The sequence below is a fragment of the Dreissena polymorpha genome, chromosome 3 (assembly GCF_020536995.1).
Source record: "Dreissena polymorpha isolate Duluth1 chromosome 3, UMN_Dpol_1.0, whole genome shotgun sequence".
Lineage (NCBI taxonomy): Eukaryota > Metazoa > Mollusca > Bivalvia > Myida > Dreissenidae > Dreissena > Dreissena polymorpha.
The window spans coordinates 69,359,139-69,377,847 of NC_068357.1; the positions used below are offsets into that span (position 1 = coordinate 69,359,139).

General features: G+C 36.4%; 2 protein-coding genes across 4 annotated transcripts in view; both read right to left on the reverse strand.

The window, feature by feature from the left end:
* The window catches only part of LOC127874644 (sushi, von Willebrand factor type A, EGF and pentraxin domain-containing protein 1-like), a 496,927-nt gene that overhangs the window by 442,870 nt on the left and 35,348 nt on the right, over positions 1-18,709 (reverse strand). The window lies entirely within an intron of this gene.
* Positions 163-17,226, reverse strand: LOC127874637 (uncharacterized). 2 transcript variants are annotated; one of them, XM_052419099.1, is made up of 17 exons: positions 16,626-17,226; positions 14,766-14,827; positions 13,099-13,228; positions 12,295-12,369; positions 11,830-11,918; positions 11,145-11,218; positions 10,281-10,375; positions 9,362-9,501; positions 7,971-8,109; positions 7,555-7,690; positions 6,536-6,585; positions 6,192-6,255; positions 4,107-4,153; positions 3,477-3,893; positions 3,187-3,231; positions 2,077-2,166; positions 163-1,785 (listed from the first exon to the last, which is right to left on the reverse strand). In XM_052419099.1, exons 1-17 carry the CDS (start codon positions 17,034-17,036, stop codon positions 1,684-1,686), a joined length of 2,166 nt encoding a protein of 721 aa, XP_052275059.1. In that variant the 5' UTR covers positions 17,037-17,226; the 3' UTR covers positions 163-1,683. The 2 variants fall into 2 exon arrangements, with proteins under 2 accessions (XP_052275059.1, XP_052275060.1); XM_052419100.1 differs by lacking the exon at positions 16,626-17,226 and adding an exon at positions 15,430-15,447.

Consider the following 18,709-nt stretch of genomic DNA (forward strand, 5'->3'; position numbering starts at 1 on the left):
CCATTTATAAATCATGGACGTGAAAAAAAGTATTTGCTCATAGCCATTTCTCTAATGTCGCTAATACAGTTATTGTGGTGGAATGGTTCAGCTCTAAGTAAAATGTATGTATATTTCAGAAGCTCGAACTCTTCGAGAGAAATCAACTGACAAAATAACACATTTATGGTCTACAATTTAATAATCGAACAATCTATTTCTTATGAACATGCTATTAATATTAAATTGAAAATAAATTACACAAACAACACTTAAATAAATATTGATACACGCGTACATATAGGCGGTAAATATATGTAATTCATAACAGCGTGTGGGGCTACAATAACCTTTTGTTAATAAAGGCATAAAGCAAAATGGAAAAAGTCGACGCACGCTTAATGTTATTCATATTCAAAAGATCTCGCGACTTTCTATATTTAGAGAATTGTAACAAGATGCACTGTAAATAACCAAATCGATCCCAATGATATGTGAACCACACAGTTTGTAGTGTAACGTGGGCTCACAAAACATTCTAGCTCATGAAGTCTCTTTGCAAGGACCCCTCTACGATACTAAATTGCATTATTATAAATGTTGTAGATCGTTTAAAGGGGCCTTTTCACGTTTGGGTAAATTGACAAAATTGAAAAAAGTTGTTTCATATTCGCAAAGTATCGTTTTAGTTATGATATTTGTGAGGAAACAGTAATACTGAACATAAACCATTCTCTAAAATAGCCATTATTCATCTTTTGACGATTTAAAACCTGAAAATTATAAAGCGTTGCAACGCGTAACGAATTAGTAATTTGGAGAGTTCTGTTGTTGTCGTGATATTTTGTGAAACTACGAGGATTGCTTATATAAAGTATAAAATACTACTGACATTGGATCTGGAAGGATGGCCGAGCGGTCTAAGTGGTTGACTTTTTACTGCAGGACTCCAGGGGTCAGTGGTTCGAGCCCTACTGAGGGTAACCTTTTTTTTCTTTTTTTATTATATTCTTGATTTTTACTTGAGCTTTTTAGATCCAATGTTTACATTTATCAATATAAAGCAGTTAATGACAAACTTCAATACATGCAAAAATCTGTGAAAAGGCCCCTTTAAATTGTAAATCACTTACGATGTATTAAACAATATTGTTTACATGTGTATGCAAATACGAAATTCAAATACAGCATCGTCAGTTAATGATTTTGAGAAATGTAAACAAATAAACGGCCCAAGCAAGAGCGGTTCATAATAATTAATTTCAATTGAATTGCCATCACTCTGAACGGTCTTGAATTCTGAGAAAACTGGGCTTAATTCATGTGCGTAAAGTGTCGTCCCAGATTAGCCTGTGCAGTCCGCACAGGCTAATCAGGGACGACACTTTTCGCTTTAATGGTATTTTTAGTTTCAAGGAAGTCCCTCCTTACCGAAAATCAAGTTTAGGCGGAAAGTGTCGTCCCTGATTAGCCTGTGCGGACTGCACAGGCTAATCTGTGACGACACTTTACGCACATGTATTATGCCCAGTTTTATCAGAACATGACACAAATTCAGAGTGCAAATAACGCTGTAATTGCTATTCACAATAGAAATAGTCTTTAGTAAATGATCGAGATTTTCAACTGTTCCAACACTAGCCGTGAACCACCCAAAAGATTTTCGAAGAAAGAAGGTCACGGCTCATGACGTCATGGTTTGCGCTAATTGAGGATATCGCTAACGACCTTGTCTCTGTAATTCTCCCAGTTCAGTTGATCATCGAGCGCGTTCCTCAGTTGACCGGAACTCGGATATGGCGGCAACTAAAAAAAATATATTAATTTTCTACAATCATTATGTGTTTTATGAAACGAACCCGGCCTAAAATATTGACAATTCACCAAACTCACATGCGCCGGGATAGCGGATTGCACCAGAACAGCTAAGGTGAGATGTGCCTCAAAAACAGCTCTAACCGACACCATTTGACCCCGCCCCCTTACTATTGAGTACAATACAAACACTGCTCTCTGTCTGGAGGGGATAGAGCTCCCTTAAACTGGGCCCTGAAACTAGGCTATTTAAAATGATTAACAAGTATATACAATTCGTACCTTTGCCTTGAGCCGATTTGCTATGCTCGGCGTGATGTGGTCTTTTAGAAATTGCTTCGATATTAGTACACACTCGGCCCCTTGGCTGACCTGAAACAAGAAAGATAACTCTAATTGACGAGTTTTAACTTATTCCGAGCATTATTCGATTCTCTGTCGGGAGGAAGGAAGAAACTGGGCTTCGTCTACAAATCATTTTGGAGCCAAAATGGAATATATCTTCACTCCTAACACACACGGCCACAATTATATTTCCTCTCTGTTCCGGGGTTGTCCGGTTTAGAGGGGCCCCACTGTATAAACAAGTTGTAATAAGAACACCTGTTTTGAATAAATGAATCAATTTTTCCATAAACAGTTTTATTTACATTTGAACCAGCGTTTATAGCCCGCGAGTGCAGAAATACTAATGCATGAAACAAGAATACTTTGTTATCTTGAAAGGCAAAAAAAGCCTAACATTTCCAAGATTATGTTGAAATATTATACGATGTGTAACTGCGATCTTATATAATTTTGTAATGAATAATAACCAACATATTCAGAAATCAGGTCATAAAATAATATCGATGTATAATGTTCGACTTAACACACGTAATTCCGTTGTATAACCATATGATATTTCAGAGAGAAGTATAATAATTTTGTAAAATACATGTACTTACTCATTAGTTTATGAAAAACTAATAAAAGACGAATTGTCAAGTATAACTTTGACGCGTTCTGAGAAAACTGGGCATAATGCATGTGCGAAAAGTGTCGTGCCATATTAGCCTGTGCAGTTCGCACAGGCTAATCAGGGACGACACTTTCCGCTTTTATGACATTTTTCTTTAAATGAAGTCTCTTCTTAGCAAAAATCAAATTAAGGCGGAAAGTGTCGACCCTGATTAGCCTGTGCAGTCCTGGGACGACACTTTACGCACATGCATTATGTCCAGTTTTCTCAGAACTTTGATCATGGTTATGATTAATGAGCGTAAGGGCCAGTATTATGAACACGATCGTGAAAACATAAAATAATTATTAGAATAGATGAAGAGGAAAAGAAAACGAAAGAGCAAGAAGGCGTTGTATGGATTAATTAATTCTGAATTACTTTGTACTTACTAGACTAAGGTTTGGCATATCATCATAGACTAGCGAGTGCATTCCCTGTAATAAAAAGATTTTGAAACTTAAAGCAAAGCACACATTGAATTTCAAATGCTTATTCAGAATTGCACTTCTGAAATCAATAATGAATAAAACAAAACAATCATACAATTTACAAAGGGGAAATATATAAATAAGTACTTAATGATGTTGTTGATTTTTAATAAAAAGAAGGGTAAAATATTTGGTGAAATATTATATAACCAGATACAATCCAAAAGAAATCGACGTAAAAGCCTTCTTACAAAGACCCCGTTTTCGCTAATAGCACCGAGACGCACGAAGAATGTAGACCCTATATCGTCCCGTGTGCTGTCGTGACCATTACGGTCCGCTTGCGTTTGCATATCGTTACTCTCTGAAATATTGGAGCACTTTCTTGGAGAGTTCATGGAATCGCTCCCGGATAAATTTGGTGATTTCTTGTTCCTAGTCGAAGGGCTTTGCGATTTTTTCCGGCTGTGTTGCGCACGTGGACTTGATACTGAGGTGTCTCTCAAAACACTGTCAGTTCGTGATAATCGCAAAATGTCTGGCGTATTTGTTCCTAGCTTTTTACTATTTTTCTGCTTCTTTTTTTCAGGCGTTTGTTTCGTATTCTGTCTTGGAGATAATTCGACGCTTTCGCGATGCAGACGTGAATTAGTGCGAACGTTTGGACTCTGTAACAAAGAAAATATGTGTACGTATTTTGATATTGGTGAGATCATGGTAGGAAGATTTGATGGTATGAAATAATTGCGAATAATACAATGTATTGTCAATGCTAAAAAAGTTCGTTTCAAACCGGGCTTAGTAACCCGTTAGCAAATATAAGCGGACACGATGAAAAAAGAGGACAACGTAAGATAACGCAGTACTAGTAAGCAACTTACGTGTAATCTCTCGTTTTCTTGGACTGTATTGATCAGTGAAGTCTTTCCTGAAATATACATCAAATTATATATGATTGTCCAACTGTCGTAATATAATTCAAATCGGTGACAGTATATCAGTAATGTCCATGTATCTCTACAGTTCTTTTATACATTCCTCCTACAGTAAAGATAAATAATTTAATCGGTGTTATTTTGCTCTTGTTGTAACTGTCTGTGATACTGGTAATCTTTACAGCATGTCTCAAAGCAAGGCAGTACCATTTTTATCTATAGCAACGACTCAAGATGTCCCGTCACCGAAGGTCACATACATGTCATATGATGTCAAGTAATATCAAGTTACATAACATATTACATTATCAGTCATTTTTTATTTCGCATCAATCAGACACACTTAAGTCTCATGGGTGAATGTTGTTTTTATGAACGACGCATTGAATTGTGTAAGGTATTGATTGTTGTCGGAAGCAAACAACTTGGCATTACATGCTAAACTTTTAGAGTAACATGAAGAACGAATGTTTCGCAAAATATTTTGTAAAATAAATTTGACCCATACAAAATCAGTGTTCCGTATAGAAATAGCCAAAATTTCAACGCTAGATGTGGTTTGGTAACATAGATTTAACAGATACAAAACGCTCGTTTTTATTTGTGTGGCACAATATTATTTCACTTTGAATTTCCCGCAACGATATATATTCATACGACACACGAACACTAATTGAACATGTGTTGAATGTATTGTCCGCACAAACAAAAAATAGTATATTGTATCTTGTTGAATATATATTGCCAGATGACATCTAGCATTGAAATTTTGGCTATTGCTATAAGGAACATTTTTTGTAATATGTTAAATTTATTTTTCGAAATGGTGTACGAAACATTCCTTGCCTTTGAGGGTTATGGTCTTTTAACTTTGCATCGTACGCCTCTCCAACAAAAATTGCACTCCCGAAATAAATAAGCTGGTCAATAAAACTTATGCAACAATTGGGTGTTTATATTACAAATTGTTGCACAATAATTATTCTCCTTATTTGTGTCCTTCCTTCCATCAAATATTCTATTATCGATTTAAAGCGAGATTATACGATTTGTATATGTGTTAAATTGTAAAATATTGATAAATATTTTACAATAACACAAAATATGCAAGATAAAATATCAATTGAAGACGAATTTCATTAAAAAAAATAGCAAAGACAAATTAGCGCCCCGAGCCGATTGTGACGAAGATATTTCGTACATATGTTCCTACAATAACCGAAGCATTCGTCTTTTTATTAGGATCAGAGTAAGTGTTCGTTTGTCGTATGAATAGATATCGTTGCAGGAAATTAAAATGATCCGTAAAACTAAATTTAGATTCACATCGTACATGCATGATATACATGCTGGCGAATTCGACTGCACAGACATTTTCGATTTCTGAATTTAATATCTGGCTAATTTCGCATTTTTCGACACATGTTGTTCTTAACTTTAATTTTAATTTATATTAAAATATATGTATGATTAGTTTTTTACACATTTTATATAAATTCATAAATATTTGACAAAATCGTGCAGTCCCGCTTTAATTCAAGTTAAAGTGATATTATAGGCCTCTAACTGTTTATAGGTGTCTATCGCAACCGCTGTTTATTGTTTGTGTTTTCACTTCATATACACTTATAGTTGTTAATGCAGTATCAACCTACTAAAACAATATCCCGGAAAGAGAAAAATAATGCATTTGAATATCAACCGTACTTTCGTTTTGACAACTGACGACAAAAATGATTTGATATACGATGTGAATCTAAATGTAGTTTTAGTGCAGATTCGTTCATACGACACAAAGACACTTTTTTGTTTTACGGATCATTTCGGTTTAGAGGACTGGGTGATTCATGTAAAATATTGAATTAATATATATTTTTAATAAACAACTGGTAGCAAGATGAGTTGCAGATAAATGGTCAGTAACCACATTTAACTAACTCTTTTGACCTGTTATTTCTTTTCAGCTCAATTCAACAGTGAAAAATGCCCATAATATCACTTTATATAGTATCGAAGAGCGTAACAACTTACCTGGATTTACAGACGGTAACATCACTGTCTGTGCTCTCTCGATAGTCGGATGTACTTTCTTCTTCTACAAGTGATTGACAACGTAAGTCAAACTATCATAAATGATTAAGAAGCATCGATAATAATTTAGTGATTAATGCATTCTACTACTATTCAATGATTGCGTATGATTAGTGATTAATGATTAAATCGCCCAATTTATAAAATTCTAATAAAAATAAATTGCGATCACATAGCTTGAAAAGCATTCTTGTGTAATGCAACCAGAAATGAAATGAGAAATAGATAAACTAATCTAAAATGAAACGACGGGGTTTCAAATATGTGAATAATGCATTTTAAACCTTCGAATCTGCATCGTTGATTTCGACCGTGGATGAACTTTTCAATCCGTCTGGAACAGAAATTCATCCTTACAACAATCACAATATAACACACGAAATCATAAATATCTTTAAAACTGAAATACGACGTCGATGTGTTTTTTGCGGTGTTGGTGTTGGAAAAAGAATATCGTCAGTAAAATAAATGAGATCAAATAGGATTGAAAGTATTTTACAATCTTATCGGAGGCGAACCTTCGAGAATATAACGCCAACCTAATGCTAGAACTGTTAAAAACAACCGTGGAGATGAAGTGGTTGCGTGTTACTCTTTTTGTCGACATCCGTGTCCACAAGAAAACTTGTCATAAAAACTATCGATAATAGTACAATAAGTTTTTTTCTAAGTACAACGCATATACCGGCACTCATACTCGCAAACGTAGTGGAACCAAAATGTGTGTCTATGTGTTGTAAGAACAAATATGCGAATAATATGTGGGTATTTCCAGACAATATGTTATCCCTTTACCTTACACAGTGCGAACTAGTTTGTCAAGCAAAATGTCATATTATTAGTAAACAGACGTTGGAGACAGTATATACCCTAATTAGTTTTATATTTAGCTTAACACTTTTTTATTTGCCGAAATTCACTTTGTTCATTCGGGCCTGTGGCAGGAAATTTGAAGGTGAAAACCTGGCTAATACCACTAAGCTGAAAACTAACGCCCGTAATAAACATGTTCATCCTGTATATATTCAAGCATTCAAATAGATTTAATATTTCAATGCCTTCAGTGTGTTATTTATTCTGAAGTCTTAGCAACAGTTCTTTAATTCGCAATATGAACATCAGCGCTTATTGATGCTTAAAATCACTGTGGCTGTTAATGTATGGGACTTCATACCGTCCTCACAAGCTTTATTCAAGAGTTGGGCGTTCATCGCTTAGCTGTAATGTAAGCTATATAAGAAATTTTATATATTCAAGAAACGATAGTTTAATGCTCAACATTAGATAGGGAGTTCCTACGTACCTGTTTTAATACGGGGAAAGACGAGGCCGCTCTTGACGCGATCCTTCCGCTTGGTCATCGAGGACGGGCGACTTCCGGAACGCTGCCGCCTCTCCTTCCGTGCCTCCTTGGTCGCCTTATAAACCTGACAGGAGCCCTGAGGTGTGGTTAATGAGGTAAAGTAAGAATATCTCTTGCTTAATTCGTTTCGCATTCGACTTTCCCCATTAACTATAATACGAAATTATAAAATAGCACTGATTTGTGTTAACTTTGAAAAAAGTGTCAACATATGTGGAAGCATTTTTACTTGCGATTGCAGTGGTTTCTACTGGGAAGGTAAATGCTACGTGGAGTTTGTATGAGGTAACTAGTATTTTAACAATATAATTGTTCGTCTTAAGACACGACTCAATATTTAAATTTGAACCCTGTACCGTTTTCACGATGTAGACCCACTCCGAGTCGTTGCTGTTTTTGACAATCACCGAACCCCGGCGGTAGTGATGGACTGCCATGGAAAAGTGGTAGGTTTGCAGAAGAGCAAGCGGGAAATCGGAAAGTTCCGGTACAGATCTGTAATCAGCATGGAATGTTACTCTGGATCAGCAGACAATTTATTCCATAAATCAATTATACGGAGGAGTCCGGGTTGCCGATGTATCACGATTGCAATGAATGCATGTTAGTTCAGTTGATTTTTTTAAAATTGTATTTCATTTAACATTGGGCCAAAATAGGTCAATATGGAACAAGTTCAGAAAAAAAGAACATCAATTCATAAAGAAATTTAGTTTATAGACAACAATAGTTTGTGACGTTGTCCTGTAAGAATGCTCTGTTTGGGTAAACAATTTACCGTGCAAAACAAGGGTTGAAACCAAAAGCGTCGCGTTCAGATGAATGACAGAATAGCATGATAAAAAGAATAGTTAACTGACACAAGTGCGGTCTATTGTGAACTGTTAATCCAATAGGGCATATACGGCATATATTTTCATACACACGCATGTTATTCGAAACGTTGTTACGTCATTTATAAAAAAAACAATTAACTGACACATCTTTTTACAACTTAAAACGCACAAATCCGCGTTTTTACAGCTCTACGGACAAGAAGTAGCAAAACATCGACAAATTGTATACCATTTATAATACATTTTAAAGGTGTGTCAAATTACAGAATAAATTCAATGTTGCCCGTTAATTAAAGATCACTCCACATTATGCCACGTCACATCACGTCCTGTCACGTCACATCAGGTCACGTCAGGTGAGGCCATTTGACGGCTGGTCAGGTCAGGTCAAGTCACGTCACGTAAGGCAAATGTAAAGCTATACGTAAAACCACGTAACGACGCTTTACGTGAATGTTCCTTTAAAACATCACAAACAGCCATGAATATTGCAACATACAATTATATTACACTTGACATTGGCCCTTGTTTATGAAATATATGGATTCTGAAAAAAATAACAATTTTTTTTATTCAATGACAGTAAAAATCGCAAAGCATAAAAAATGCGCGCGCTAAAACGCCAACGGATCCGATTTGATTGCATGAGATACATCCTATGTTTATATTAGCCTCGTCCCGGAAAAAATATCTAAACGCATGTGCGTTAAGTGTCGTCCCAGATAAGCCTGTGTATTCCGCACAGGCTAATAAGGGACGATACATTCCGCCTGAACTCGATTTTCGTTTAGAAGATCTCTTTTAACGTCCCTTATAAACTACGCAGGCAAATCTTTACGCACATGCATTAACCCTAGATTTCCCATGACTCGGCTTATATATTTAAACAAGGAAACAACCTAGACACTCACTTGAGGAACTCTATGGATCCCAGCCCTCCGGCGGCCCGGAAGATGTCGAGCAGGGATTCCCTGTCCAGCCCAAGCACCTCCATGTGCTCCTTGCAGACCACGGTGGCCGGTCGCTCCGTGTTCGTCAGGATCTCCCGCTCCTGGTAACAAAGCAGGGGTGAATATTATAATTAGTGGCCTCGTTCTGGGAAAACGGGGCTTCATGCGTGTGCGTAAAGAGTCGCATCAAATGAGCGTGTGCAGTCTGCACAGGATAAATCAGAAATTACACTTTCCGCTTATATGGCAGTTTTCGTTTGTTGGAGGTCAAAGCGAAAAGTGTCGTCCCTGATGGGCCTGTGCGGACTGCACAGGCTAATCTGTGATAAAAGTTTACACGCATACAATAATCCTTGCTATGTGAACCATTGTAACGAATTCGCAGTTTTGCCTTATGTGGAGGAGTATTGATACGTTTATTACTACCGCAATACTTTATCTCACTACCAACCTCTGATTCAGATAGGGGACACTTGTCAGTTACTGACGTATTGGGCACTTCAGCTGGTACACGGATTGATCGGTCGTTTTAAAGTTTTGCCTAGGCTATTGGTCTTATTAAGTTGACTTCCTTACAAAATTAGGCATACGGAAGGGAGACGAATCATACCCCATGCACAAACACGAAGTGTATGGTAGTCTCCCTAATATAAAGAAAAATCACGTCGAAAGATCGAAGTCTTATTTTGAGTAATGGATTCAGACTCAGAAAGTACAATAGTTTAGTAATTTTCAAAATATTTAAAATGTCGAAAATCATGCATCTTATTAAATACGATTGTTTTTAATGAACGCAACAGATGGATTTACCTTAAACAAGCAAATACATAAATTCATTTTAACCTTATGGACTGAAAATAAACACCAAAACACAACTCACCCCTAATGTATCCCCCGGTTTTAAGAAAGACGCTGTGGGCGTAACGTCCGCTTTCCTGAATGCTTCCGTTTCCGTCTCTACGTCGCGATACACGGCTATAAAGAGACGGTAAAAAAATATTGCAATACTACACCGCAGTTCCGTCAACGAAATTTGTCTTCGAAGAGGCGTACACACGTTACTTTAGTAATAAATAACAATTATTACAAATACATTCTCTATAAATATTGCACCAAAGGTTGATAAAAGCAGTGAAATCTGTATGACATTGTAGTAATCATCTACTTTTCGAACAATACATGACTTACTTAGTGGTATATGCACTTCACAAACATATTAAATAGTTTCTTATATAGACTTACTGAACAGGAAAATATAAATTATGTATACAAATGTATTTATAAATGTGTTTTATGTTTAATTTTCACACATGTGCATATATTCTAAATATGGCCATCATAAAATATCATGTATGTAATATATTACAGTTTAGCTGTGTGCACAGCTCAAACAAGTGTTCCAAATTTGGAGTTGGGATAATGTGTAACTTAAAAGTAGCTGTCAATACCACGTCTTGGCACGAATGATGATCGGATAAGCCTCTTTCTGGCAAAAATGGGCTTTATGCAAGTGCGTAAATCGTCATCCCAGAATAGCCTGTGCAGTGCGAACATGCTTATTAAGGACACTTTCCGTCTTTATTGCATATTTCGTTTTTATTAAGTCTCGTCTTGACGAAAACCCAGTTAGGTCGAAATGTGTCGTCCCTGATTAGCCTGTGCAAACTGGACAGGCTAATCTGGGACGACACTTTGCGCACATGTATTAAGCCCATTTTCCCCAGACCGTGGCAACTATTCTCACCAATTCCGGAAAGGATGAGATAATAATATTCCGCCCTGCTGCCCTCCTTGACAATCACTCGGGAACTCTCAAATCTGTAAGACACGTGGACAACGAAATGAAAGAAATGTACCGAAACGAACAATTAATGTTTAGTCGCCTGTTGGATTCAGTTCTTTCATTATGACTAAAAACAGGTAGCTGGGCTTCGGATATTGATTCTGACGGACTGTATCCGCACGAAGAACATAACTATGTGGCGTATAACTAGAATTATGAAAAATTCAATTAAACCGTTGAAAAATTCAATTACATCGTATTGTAGTTTTATCTGACACACATTTGACTGATGCAGTCTTTTCTGGCAAATGTAGATTGTGTGGGTGTCCCCACTACGATCAAACCAGTCAATATAGTAAGAAATGTTTTTTTCTGAAAGAAACTTAAAAAAAATGCCTCAGCTATCACTCGATGCCTTTTTTGACATAAAGATGCAGTTAGAACGCCAGTCGGATGAGAAGGAAGTATAAGTGCCCCTTAAGATTTTTTTATGTTTTCAGATGTTTATATCATAAACTGACGTATGGTGCGTGTCGTGTCCTAGAATATGATGTCAGCAAAAATGGTCAAAGCTGACCGCGTACGTTTTGCAAATGCAAGACAATAAGTATGCAGAAATGTATTCATTGTTGCTATGGCAACTCACCTCGCGTACCAGCCTCGTTTACATATGTCCGTCTGCACGGCGAGTGGATAGTTAGCAAATTTAGCGAAAGTCCGCATTGTGTGCACCATCTGGAATATCCCAAAGTATGACTTGAAATAGTAATAGACTACGTGATCATATAATAAATAACTTAAGAATCGAACACAGACGCGATATTATGAACCAGAAACCGCCTGTGTGTCACTTTATTCACGAAGCGTATATTGATTGCCATCTAGAGTCCGTGATTTATTCAATGACAAGCTTTCTTATCATTTGTTTTAGCTCTTTACTGAGCAACTTTTAACACACTGACCACAAACAGTTTATTTGAAACGGCTCTCCTGTTCCCTTCAGTATTAACTAGGAAAGATTGTTCTTAATTAAATGTAACATGTTGCATTACGATATTTCTGGTGGATATATGAATACCTGAACAGTACACTCGCACACTGTTCTACTCACATGATTGATCTGTACGTCCGTACGCTCCGATGGCGGGATCTCCAGACACGACTTCACACTTGCCATCTTGGTTTTCTAAATATGAGTCGCGTTTTGAGAAAACTAGGCATAATGCATGTGCGTAAAGTGTCATCCCAGATTAGCCTGTGCAGACCGCACAGGCTAATCAGGGACGACACTTTTTGCTTTTATTGTATTTTTCGTTTAAAGATAGTCTCTTCTTGGCAAAAATCCAGTTTAGGCGGAAAGTGTCGTCCCTGATTAGCCTGTGCGGACTGCACAAGCTAATCTGGGGCCTCACTTTACGCACATGCATTTTACCCCAATTTCACAGAACACGTATCAAATATTAATGAAGTTTATTTACAAGTACATGTATGTGTATTACTTTGACCAAAAAAAGTAAAAATACAAGTAAGCGCGGTCAAATAACTTTAACTCGGGCGTACTTATTTAAGTACTAGATACGTTTAAAATACGCGTAAATATTCCAACAAATAACGTTATGAAAACAAATATGCTTTTATAAAATATGATTCATTTCATGTTTCATTACTTTACCAGAACAATACATTCCACAAGGAAAGAAAAAGTGTGTACAGAAAGACGAATATTTCTTACAGTGATGAAGTAAAGAGAATGTGGACGCTAAATATGGATACACAAAATAGCTCTAAGTTGCTTACATTTAAAGTAAAATTCCATATAACGGTATTTATTACTTTTGCAATTCATCGTGAAATTATATTTTTTTAAACTGTTATTTGACCATACTTTTTTATTTTTCGCCATTGGGTCACCTACCTGCCCTATAGATTTGAAAGCGCTGACGTCAAAACTCGGCATTTCCGTTTCCAGTTGTTCACTTCTGTTCGTCTCTCGGTCCATGAAAAAGAGAATACTGTCCCGCCTGCTCAGAGTCAAAGAGCGACGGCTGAAAATGAATTGACAGTTGTTACCAAGGCGACAAACATTTCTATGACTTTGTCATATACTTCAAGATACATGAATGTATTGAACATTGAGTCGTGTTCTGAGAAAACTGTGCATAATTCATGTGCGTAAAGTGTCGTCCCAGATTAGCCTGTGCAGTACACACGGGCTAATCAGGGACGAAACTTTCCGGTTTTATGACATTTTTCGTTAAAATGAAGTCTCTTCTTAGCAAATATCCAATTTAGGCGGAAAGTGTCATGCATTATGCCCAGTTTTCTCACTACGCGACTCAATTTCAAGAACAGTTAAACGAGTTTATGTAACAGTCAAACGATAATCAAATAAGTACGTACATCTGACGAGTCTTGTGGTCAAACGCGATTACACAATAGTCAACAGATGAAATAATTTCGTTAACAGTATGACGAGCTGTTATCAAAAGTTGAAGCTACAGTCAAGCGAAAGGCAGATTATACAGATTAACCCATTTATGCCCAGTGGACTCTCCCATCCTTCTAAATTGGACCAATTTTTTTCCAAAATTAGGGGTGTCTGGTAAAGTTATTTGTATATTTAGAATATTTCTTACAGAAATTTCTTTAAGCAAACAGCGCAGACCCGGATGAGACGCCGCATTATGCGGCGTCTCATCTGGGTCTACGCTGTTTGCAATGTCCTTTTTTCAGGACGCTAGGCATGAATGGGTTAAAGGAAAACTAGTTGGTTCTATATACAGTCAGGCGAATGTCTATTTAAAAAGTATACATACAGTACTACAGACAAACTTATGTTACTAAAGCCACCGCGTAGGCAGTACATACTGGTTAAACCATTTATGCCCAGCGTCTAGAAAAAAGGCCTTGGCACCCAGCGTAGACCCAGATGAGACGCCGTATGATGCGGTGTATCACCAGGGTCTGCGCTGTTTGCTTAAAGGAATTTCTATAAGAAATATTCTACATATAAAAATAAATATACTAGACATCCCTAATTTGTGAAATAAATTGATCCAATTTAGAAGGATGGGACAGTCCACTGGGCATAAATGGGTTAAATTTCCCTCCATGCATTCGTATTGCAACAATGGTAAAACGAATGTCCACGTCAGTCACCCAAGTTAAATCTTCAGTTGTACAAATAAAAGAGATTACATTGAACAGTTATGTTACAGTTTTCCTTTTATAACATTCAACTTAGTATTACCGGTAATTGATCCCTTCGTTTCTATCTCAGTATACATGTAACAAGATTCTAGTTAGAAAACCAGTGGAACAAGCTGTTAACAAAATCAGACCAGTAAATTCGTGATAATTAAATCATTAAACTTTGTTATTACAGTAACACGAGGCACTTCAACTGTCGAACGATTGGCTATTACAGTGTAACGAGTTTCTTATACAGCATAAAGAGTAGCTATACTACGAGTTGCTTTTCGATATTGTGAGTTTCAATCGCAGGTCCACGAATTTCTATTTCAGTCGACGAAATATTTCACTGAAAAGTTCTAAGACACAGTTGAGCGACTTGTTACTCACCGAGTGAAGACGTGCCGAGCCAGGATGACGAACTGTACCATCTTCCGGAACCGCGCGATGCCCTGTATAGACATTGATAGTTCAGCATACACAATGGTTCAAATCCGAAGGTATCTTATGCAAAAAAATATCAATTCCAGCGTCTCGTATTAGATTTGCACAAGCACGTTCTTTGGAAGTCACTTGCAATTCCCTTGACATACACGATTAGAATGTATCACGCGTTAGGTTGTAATACGTTAGTCTCGATTTCACATTAATACGATCTTGATATAGCTGTAAGAGTCAATTCAAGTCATCTCAAAATCTACCAAATCATTATCCAAACAGTTGACACATTGTTGAAACCATTTAATTAAACGCCTTGCAATCCCTAATTTGACCTGTATAAACGTCAAAATCTACCAATCCTATGAGAACAAAATTCAAATGTGTCACATTTTATTTTACTGGCCCTTTTCTTTTCCGCATCAAGTCATATTGTTTAAAAAAAATACATAGTACTATGTTAATCACAGTTAATTTAAGTTAAATTGTATTCATCAGTTTGATATAATTGCACCATTTGCATTTTGAACCTAACTTTCATGAAAATGAATATTTTAATCTTAAATTCGAGATAAATACATCTGCAAATGCTGTAAGAGAACAAACAAACGCCTACATGTATATGATATCTTTATAGCATGTACATAACATATCTTTATAACAATTTGCGTTCGTTGGATTGCACATTTCTTTGTATGTTTTGTTTTTAAGATCCAACGAGTTGCTGTCACTTAAAATTCAATCGCATTGTTTATCAACGAGATACTTGAAGTAAATCACAACTTCGGGTGGAAAATAAATGTATTGTTCATTCCTGGAGTGGCTACGTTATCAATAGTTACTCGATTACAATTCGAGTGGTCTGTGAAACTCTATACAGACACGTATTCTGTACATACGTAGACATTGTTTAGCAAAAACAATATTTTAATACAGATAAACTTTGATATGAGTGTTAGTTAAAACTGGTATTTTCTTTAATTTAAACTTTTACTTGAAATCTTTAAAAAAAAAAATAAGTACTTGTTATAATTAATCCATAACAAATACCGGCATTTGTGTATTACAAAGTTTAGTGCATTTAAGTGAATTGTTACGGAGTTATCACGCTTTGTTTACGGTTATCTTAGCATAACGTATTTTTTTTTCGATTTAATACATATTCAAAACGTTGTGGGCGCTCTATAAACAATTTAAGTATTGCTTTCATTTTAACCGGTGGAAAAATCAAGATAACTCCACCAGATGGACGTGCATTTTAAAAGATAAACAAACAGCCGCGAGTCCAGATTTAACCCTTTCAGTGCTGGAACCGAATTTTGAAGGCCTTTGCAAACAGTCTGGATCCAGATGAGACGCCACAGAACGTGGCGTCTCATCAGGATCCAAACTGTTTGCTATTCTGATAGTATTCTTTGAAAAAAAAATCGAAGAAAATGCTAATTTTAGAAATTCAGCAGAAGACATTTTTGCAGACGACAAATTTCCCAGCATGCAAAGGGTTAAAGGATTTTAATCAAGATAAAGCACAGCATCAAACCATGATTTACATAGGCTAAGACTTCTTCCATATGAATATCGTGAATAATTAAAGGTGTCTATACCAGGGCAGTGAACCATGGCTTCAGAAGATGATGAACATAGCATATCGCAATTAATTATTTTTTTCTTGCATCGCTCCTAGTTTTTAAAACATGTTCGGGATTCATTTGGAAAATAATCCACAAGCGAGAATAATTATTATTTGAAACGGTTATACAAATTGAAAACGACTATATGACTGTTTGTTCAATAAAACATATGCAAATATACCTCGGAGGCTCCCACGAATGTCCATTTCCGGTGCTGCTGTCCGGCCACCGGATCCCCCTCGTCTTCATGATCTGAATCCAGGGCACCAAAGAATAGAGAGTTACTGTTTATGGCTTTCCGCGGGAGTTCTTTCCCTTTGTACTCATTCAGCGTTTCCTGTACGAGCTTTTGAACATATCCGGACTTTCGGGAAGTCGGTGGTGTTCCGAGTGTGCTTTTGTCGGGTTGTTTTGCGCCGATTATGAACGGACTGAGTTTTATTTCGCTCTGAACTCTTCCGCCTTTACTTTTCGTTAATTTTACATCTTTCGTCTGCTTTCGGCGCGTGGTGCTTTGCGTCAGAATCCTCTTCCGGTGAATTGTCGTTACTTCCTCTTCCTCATAGCGCATGCGCTCTTCTACGTCTTCCATTGTCCAAAGAAAGCGACCGTAGGTTGGAATTACTTATTCAACCCGTCTTTGTAACGAAATTAAAAGATGGAAACACCGACAATATGATTATTTATTGCTTTGTCGAGGTGTTTTTGTCTTTGCGTCGCATTTAAATACTCCTGATTGATATCCAATCTATGAGTGGATATTAACCTCACAGACACCAAAAAACACAATATCTTGTACCCATTTGAATAAAACAAAGTCCACTATTTCTGACATGAAAGTTATTAAACAATAAATTACTTCGCGCTTATAGGCAAAAACACATCAAGGTTCCGAAGTCATATATCATCGATCGTAATACCAGCGTATCCAACGTGTGAAGTCCGACTCGAAAAAACACGACTTAATAATAAGATACGGTGTATTCAAAATACCGCCTCTCGGTCAGTGATCACTTGATAGAAATAATGATGAATAGACGAAAACAAATGATTGTTCGATTTATTTATTTTGGAGTCCAATCTTACCCTGACAACCGGCGGGTTTGTCTTGGCGTGGAAAGACCGATGCGTGAAAAACCGTTGCTCTACCGGGCTGACAGCATAAAACACGTCAACTTCGCTTAGCAAAAAACTCGTGACAAACAATTTAGCAAACTCTATTACGGTGTATTGCACCACCACGGATTGTTTGTTAATTAAATCAATGTTGAACAATTTATCAAATGTTTATTTGCGTCAGCGAAACCGACTGAACCCGCGAGGTTGAAAGCACGATGTGTTGATATTAGTGCACAACAGTTTTGATCAGTTACGTTATTGCAAGCTAGGTATCCAGTAAATGTATTTACATTAACATATCAGGCATGGATACTAAGGGTGGCCTTTAATAATTCAAATAACATATATTACCCTATTAAACATCAGTTTATATCACTTTACTTATAATTTAATGTGTACAAAGGAGTACAATACTCGTGTTTAAAAGTTGGTTTTGAAAAGTAAAGACAACTAATGAAGGCCGAATAAAATACTACCATAGCTTTTTGCAAAAAATACAATAATTCGTATCGATATGAGCGTACGCCTTGTAAAACGCTGGCACTGATCTAATATTGAAATATTATATAGCTCTAATATATATTAATATAATAATTAATAATAATAATATAATGAGATCACAATAAAAAAAGTATATGAATTGCTTTGTCATTAAAATTTTCTTTTTTTTAAATGGATCGTTCTTATTCAGAATAAGTATGAGACTAAGAAAATGTTGATAATTGTTTTTAACTAGAGTCATAACGTGCTCTTTCTTTAAAGAGCGCTTCGTTTCACTTCCCATAAACTTCAACTATGATCAAAGTACAAAAATAATTGCAATTGTTACCCGCGTATGTGAAGCTTTTAGTGTGTTTCAATTGTTTTCTAATATTTTTTATGTCCCTCTGTCTATACTGGGGGACATATTGTTTTTGCCCTGTCTGTTGGTTTGTTTGCGTCAAACTTTAACATTGGCCATAACTTTTGCAATATTGAAGATAGCAACTTGATATTTGGCATGCATCTGTATCTCATGGAGCTGCACATTTTGAGTAGTGAAAGGTCAAGGTCATCCTTCAATGTCAAATTTTGCAATATTCAAGATAGCAACTTAATATTTGGCATGCATGTGTATATCATGGAGCTACACATTTTGAACGGTGA

Excerpts from the sequence above, each read along its gene's own strand:
- LOC127874637 (XM_052419099.1), bottom strand. The coding sequence starts at position 17,036 with ATGGAAGACGTAGAAGAGCGCATGCGCTATGAGGAAGAGGAAGTAACG. Across the intron at positions 11,919-12,294 it reads CGGACGTACAGATCAATCAT|ATGGTGCACACAATGCGGAC; the intron begins GTGAGTAGAACA and ends GGGATATTCCAG. Across the intron at positions 11,219-11,829 it reads AAACGAGGCTGGTACGCGAG|ATTTGAGAGTTCCCGAGTGA; the intron begins GTGAGTTGCCAT and ends CGTGTCTTACAG.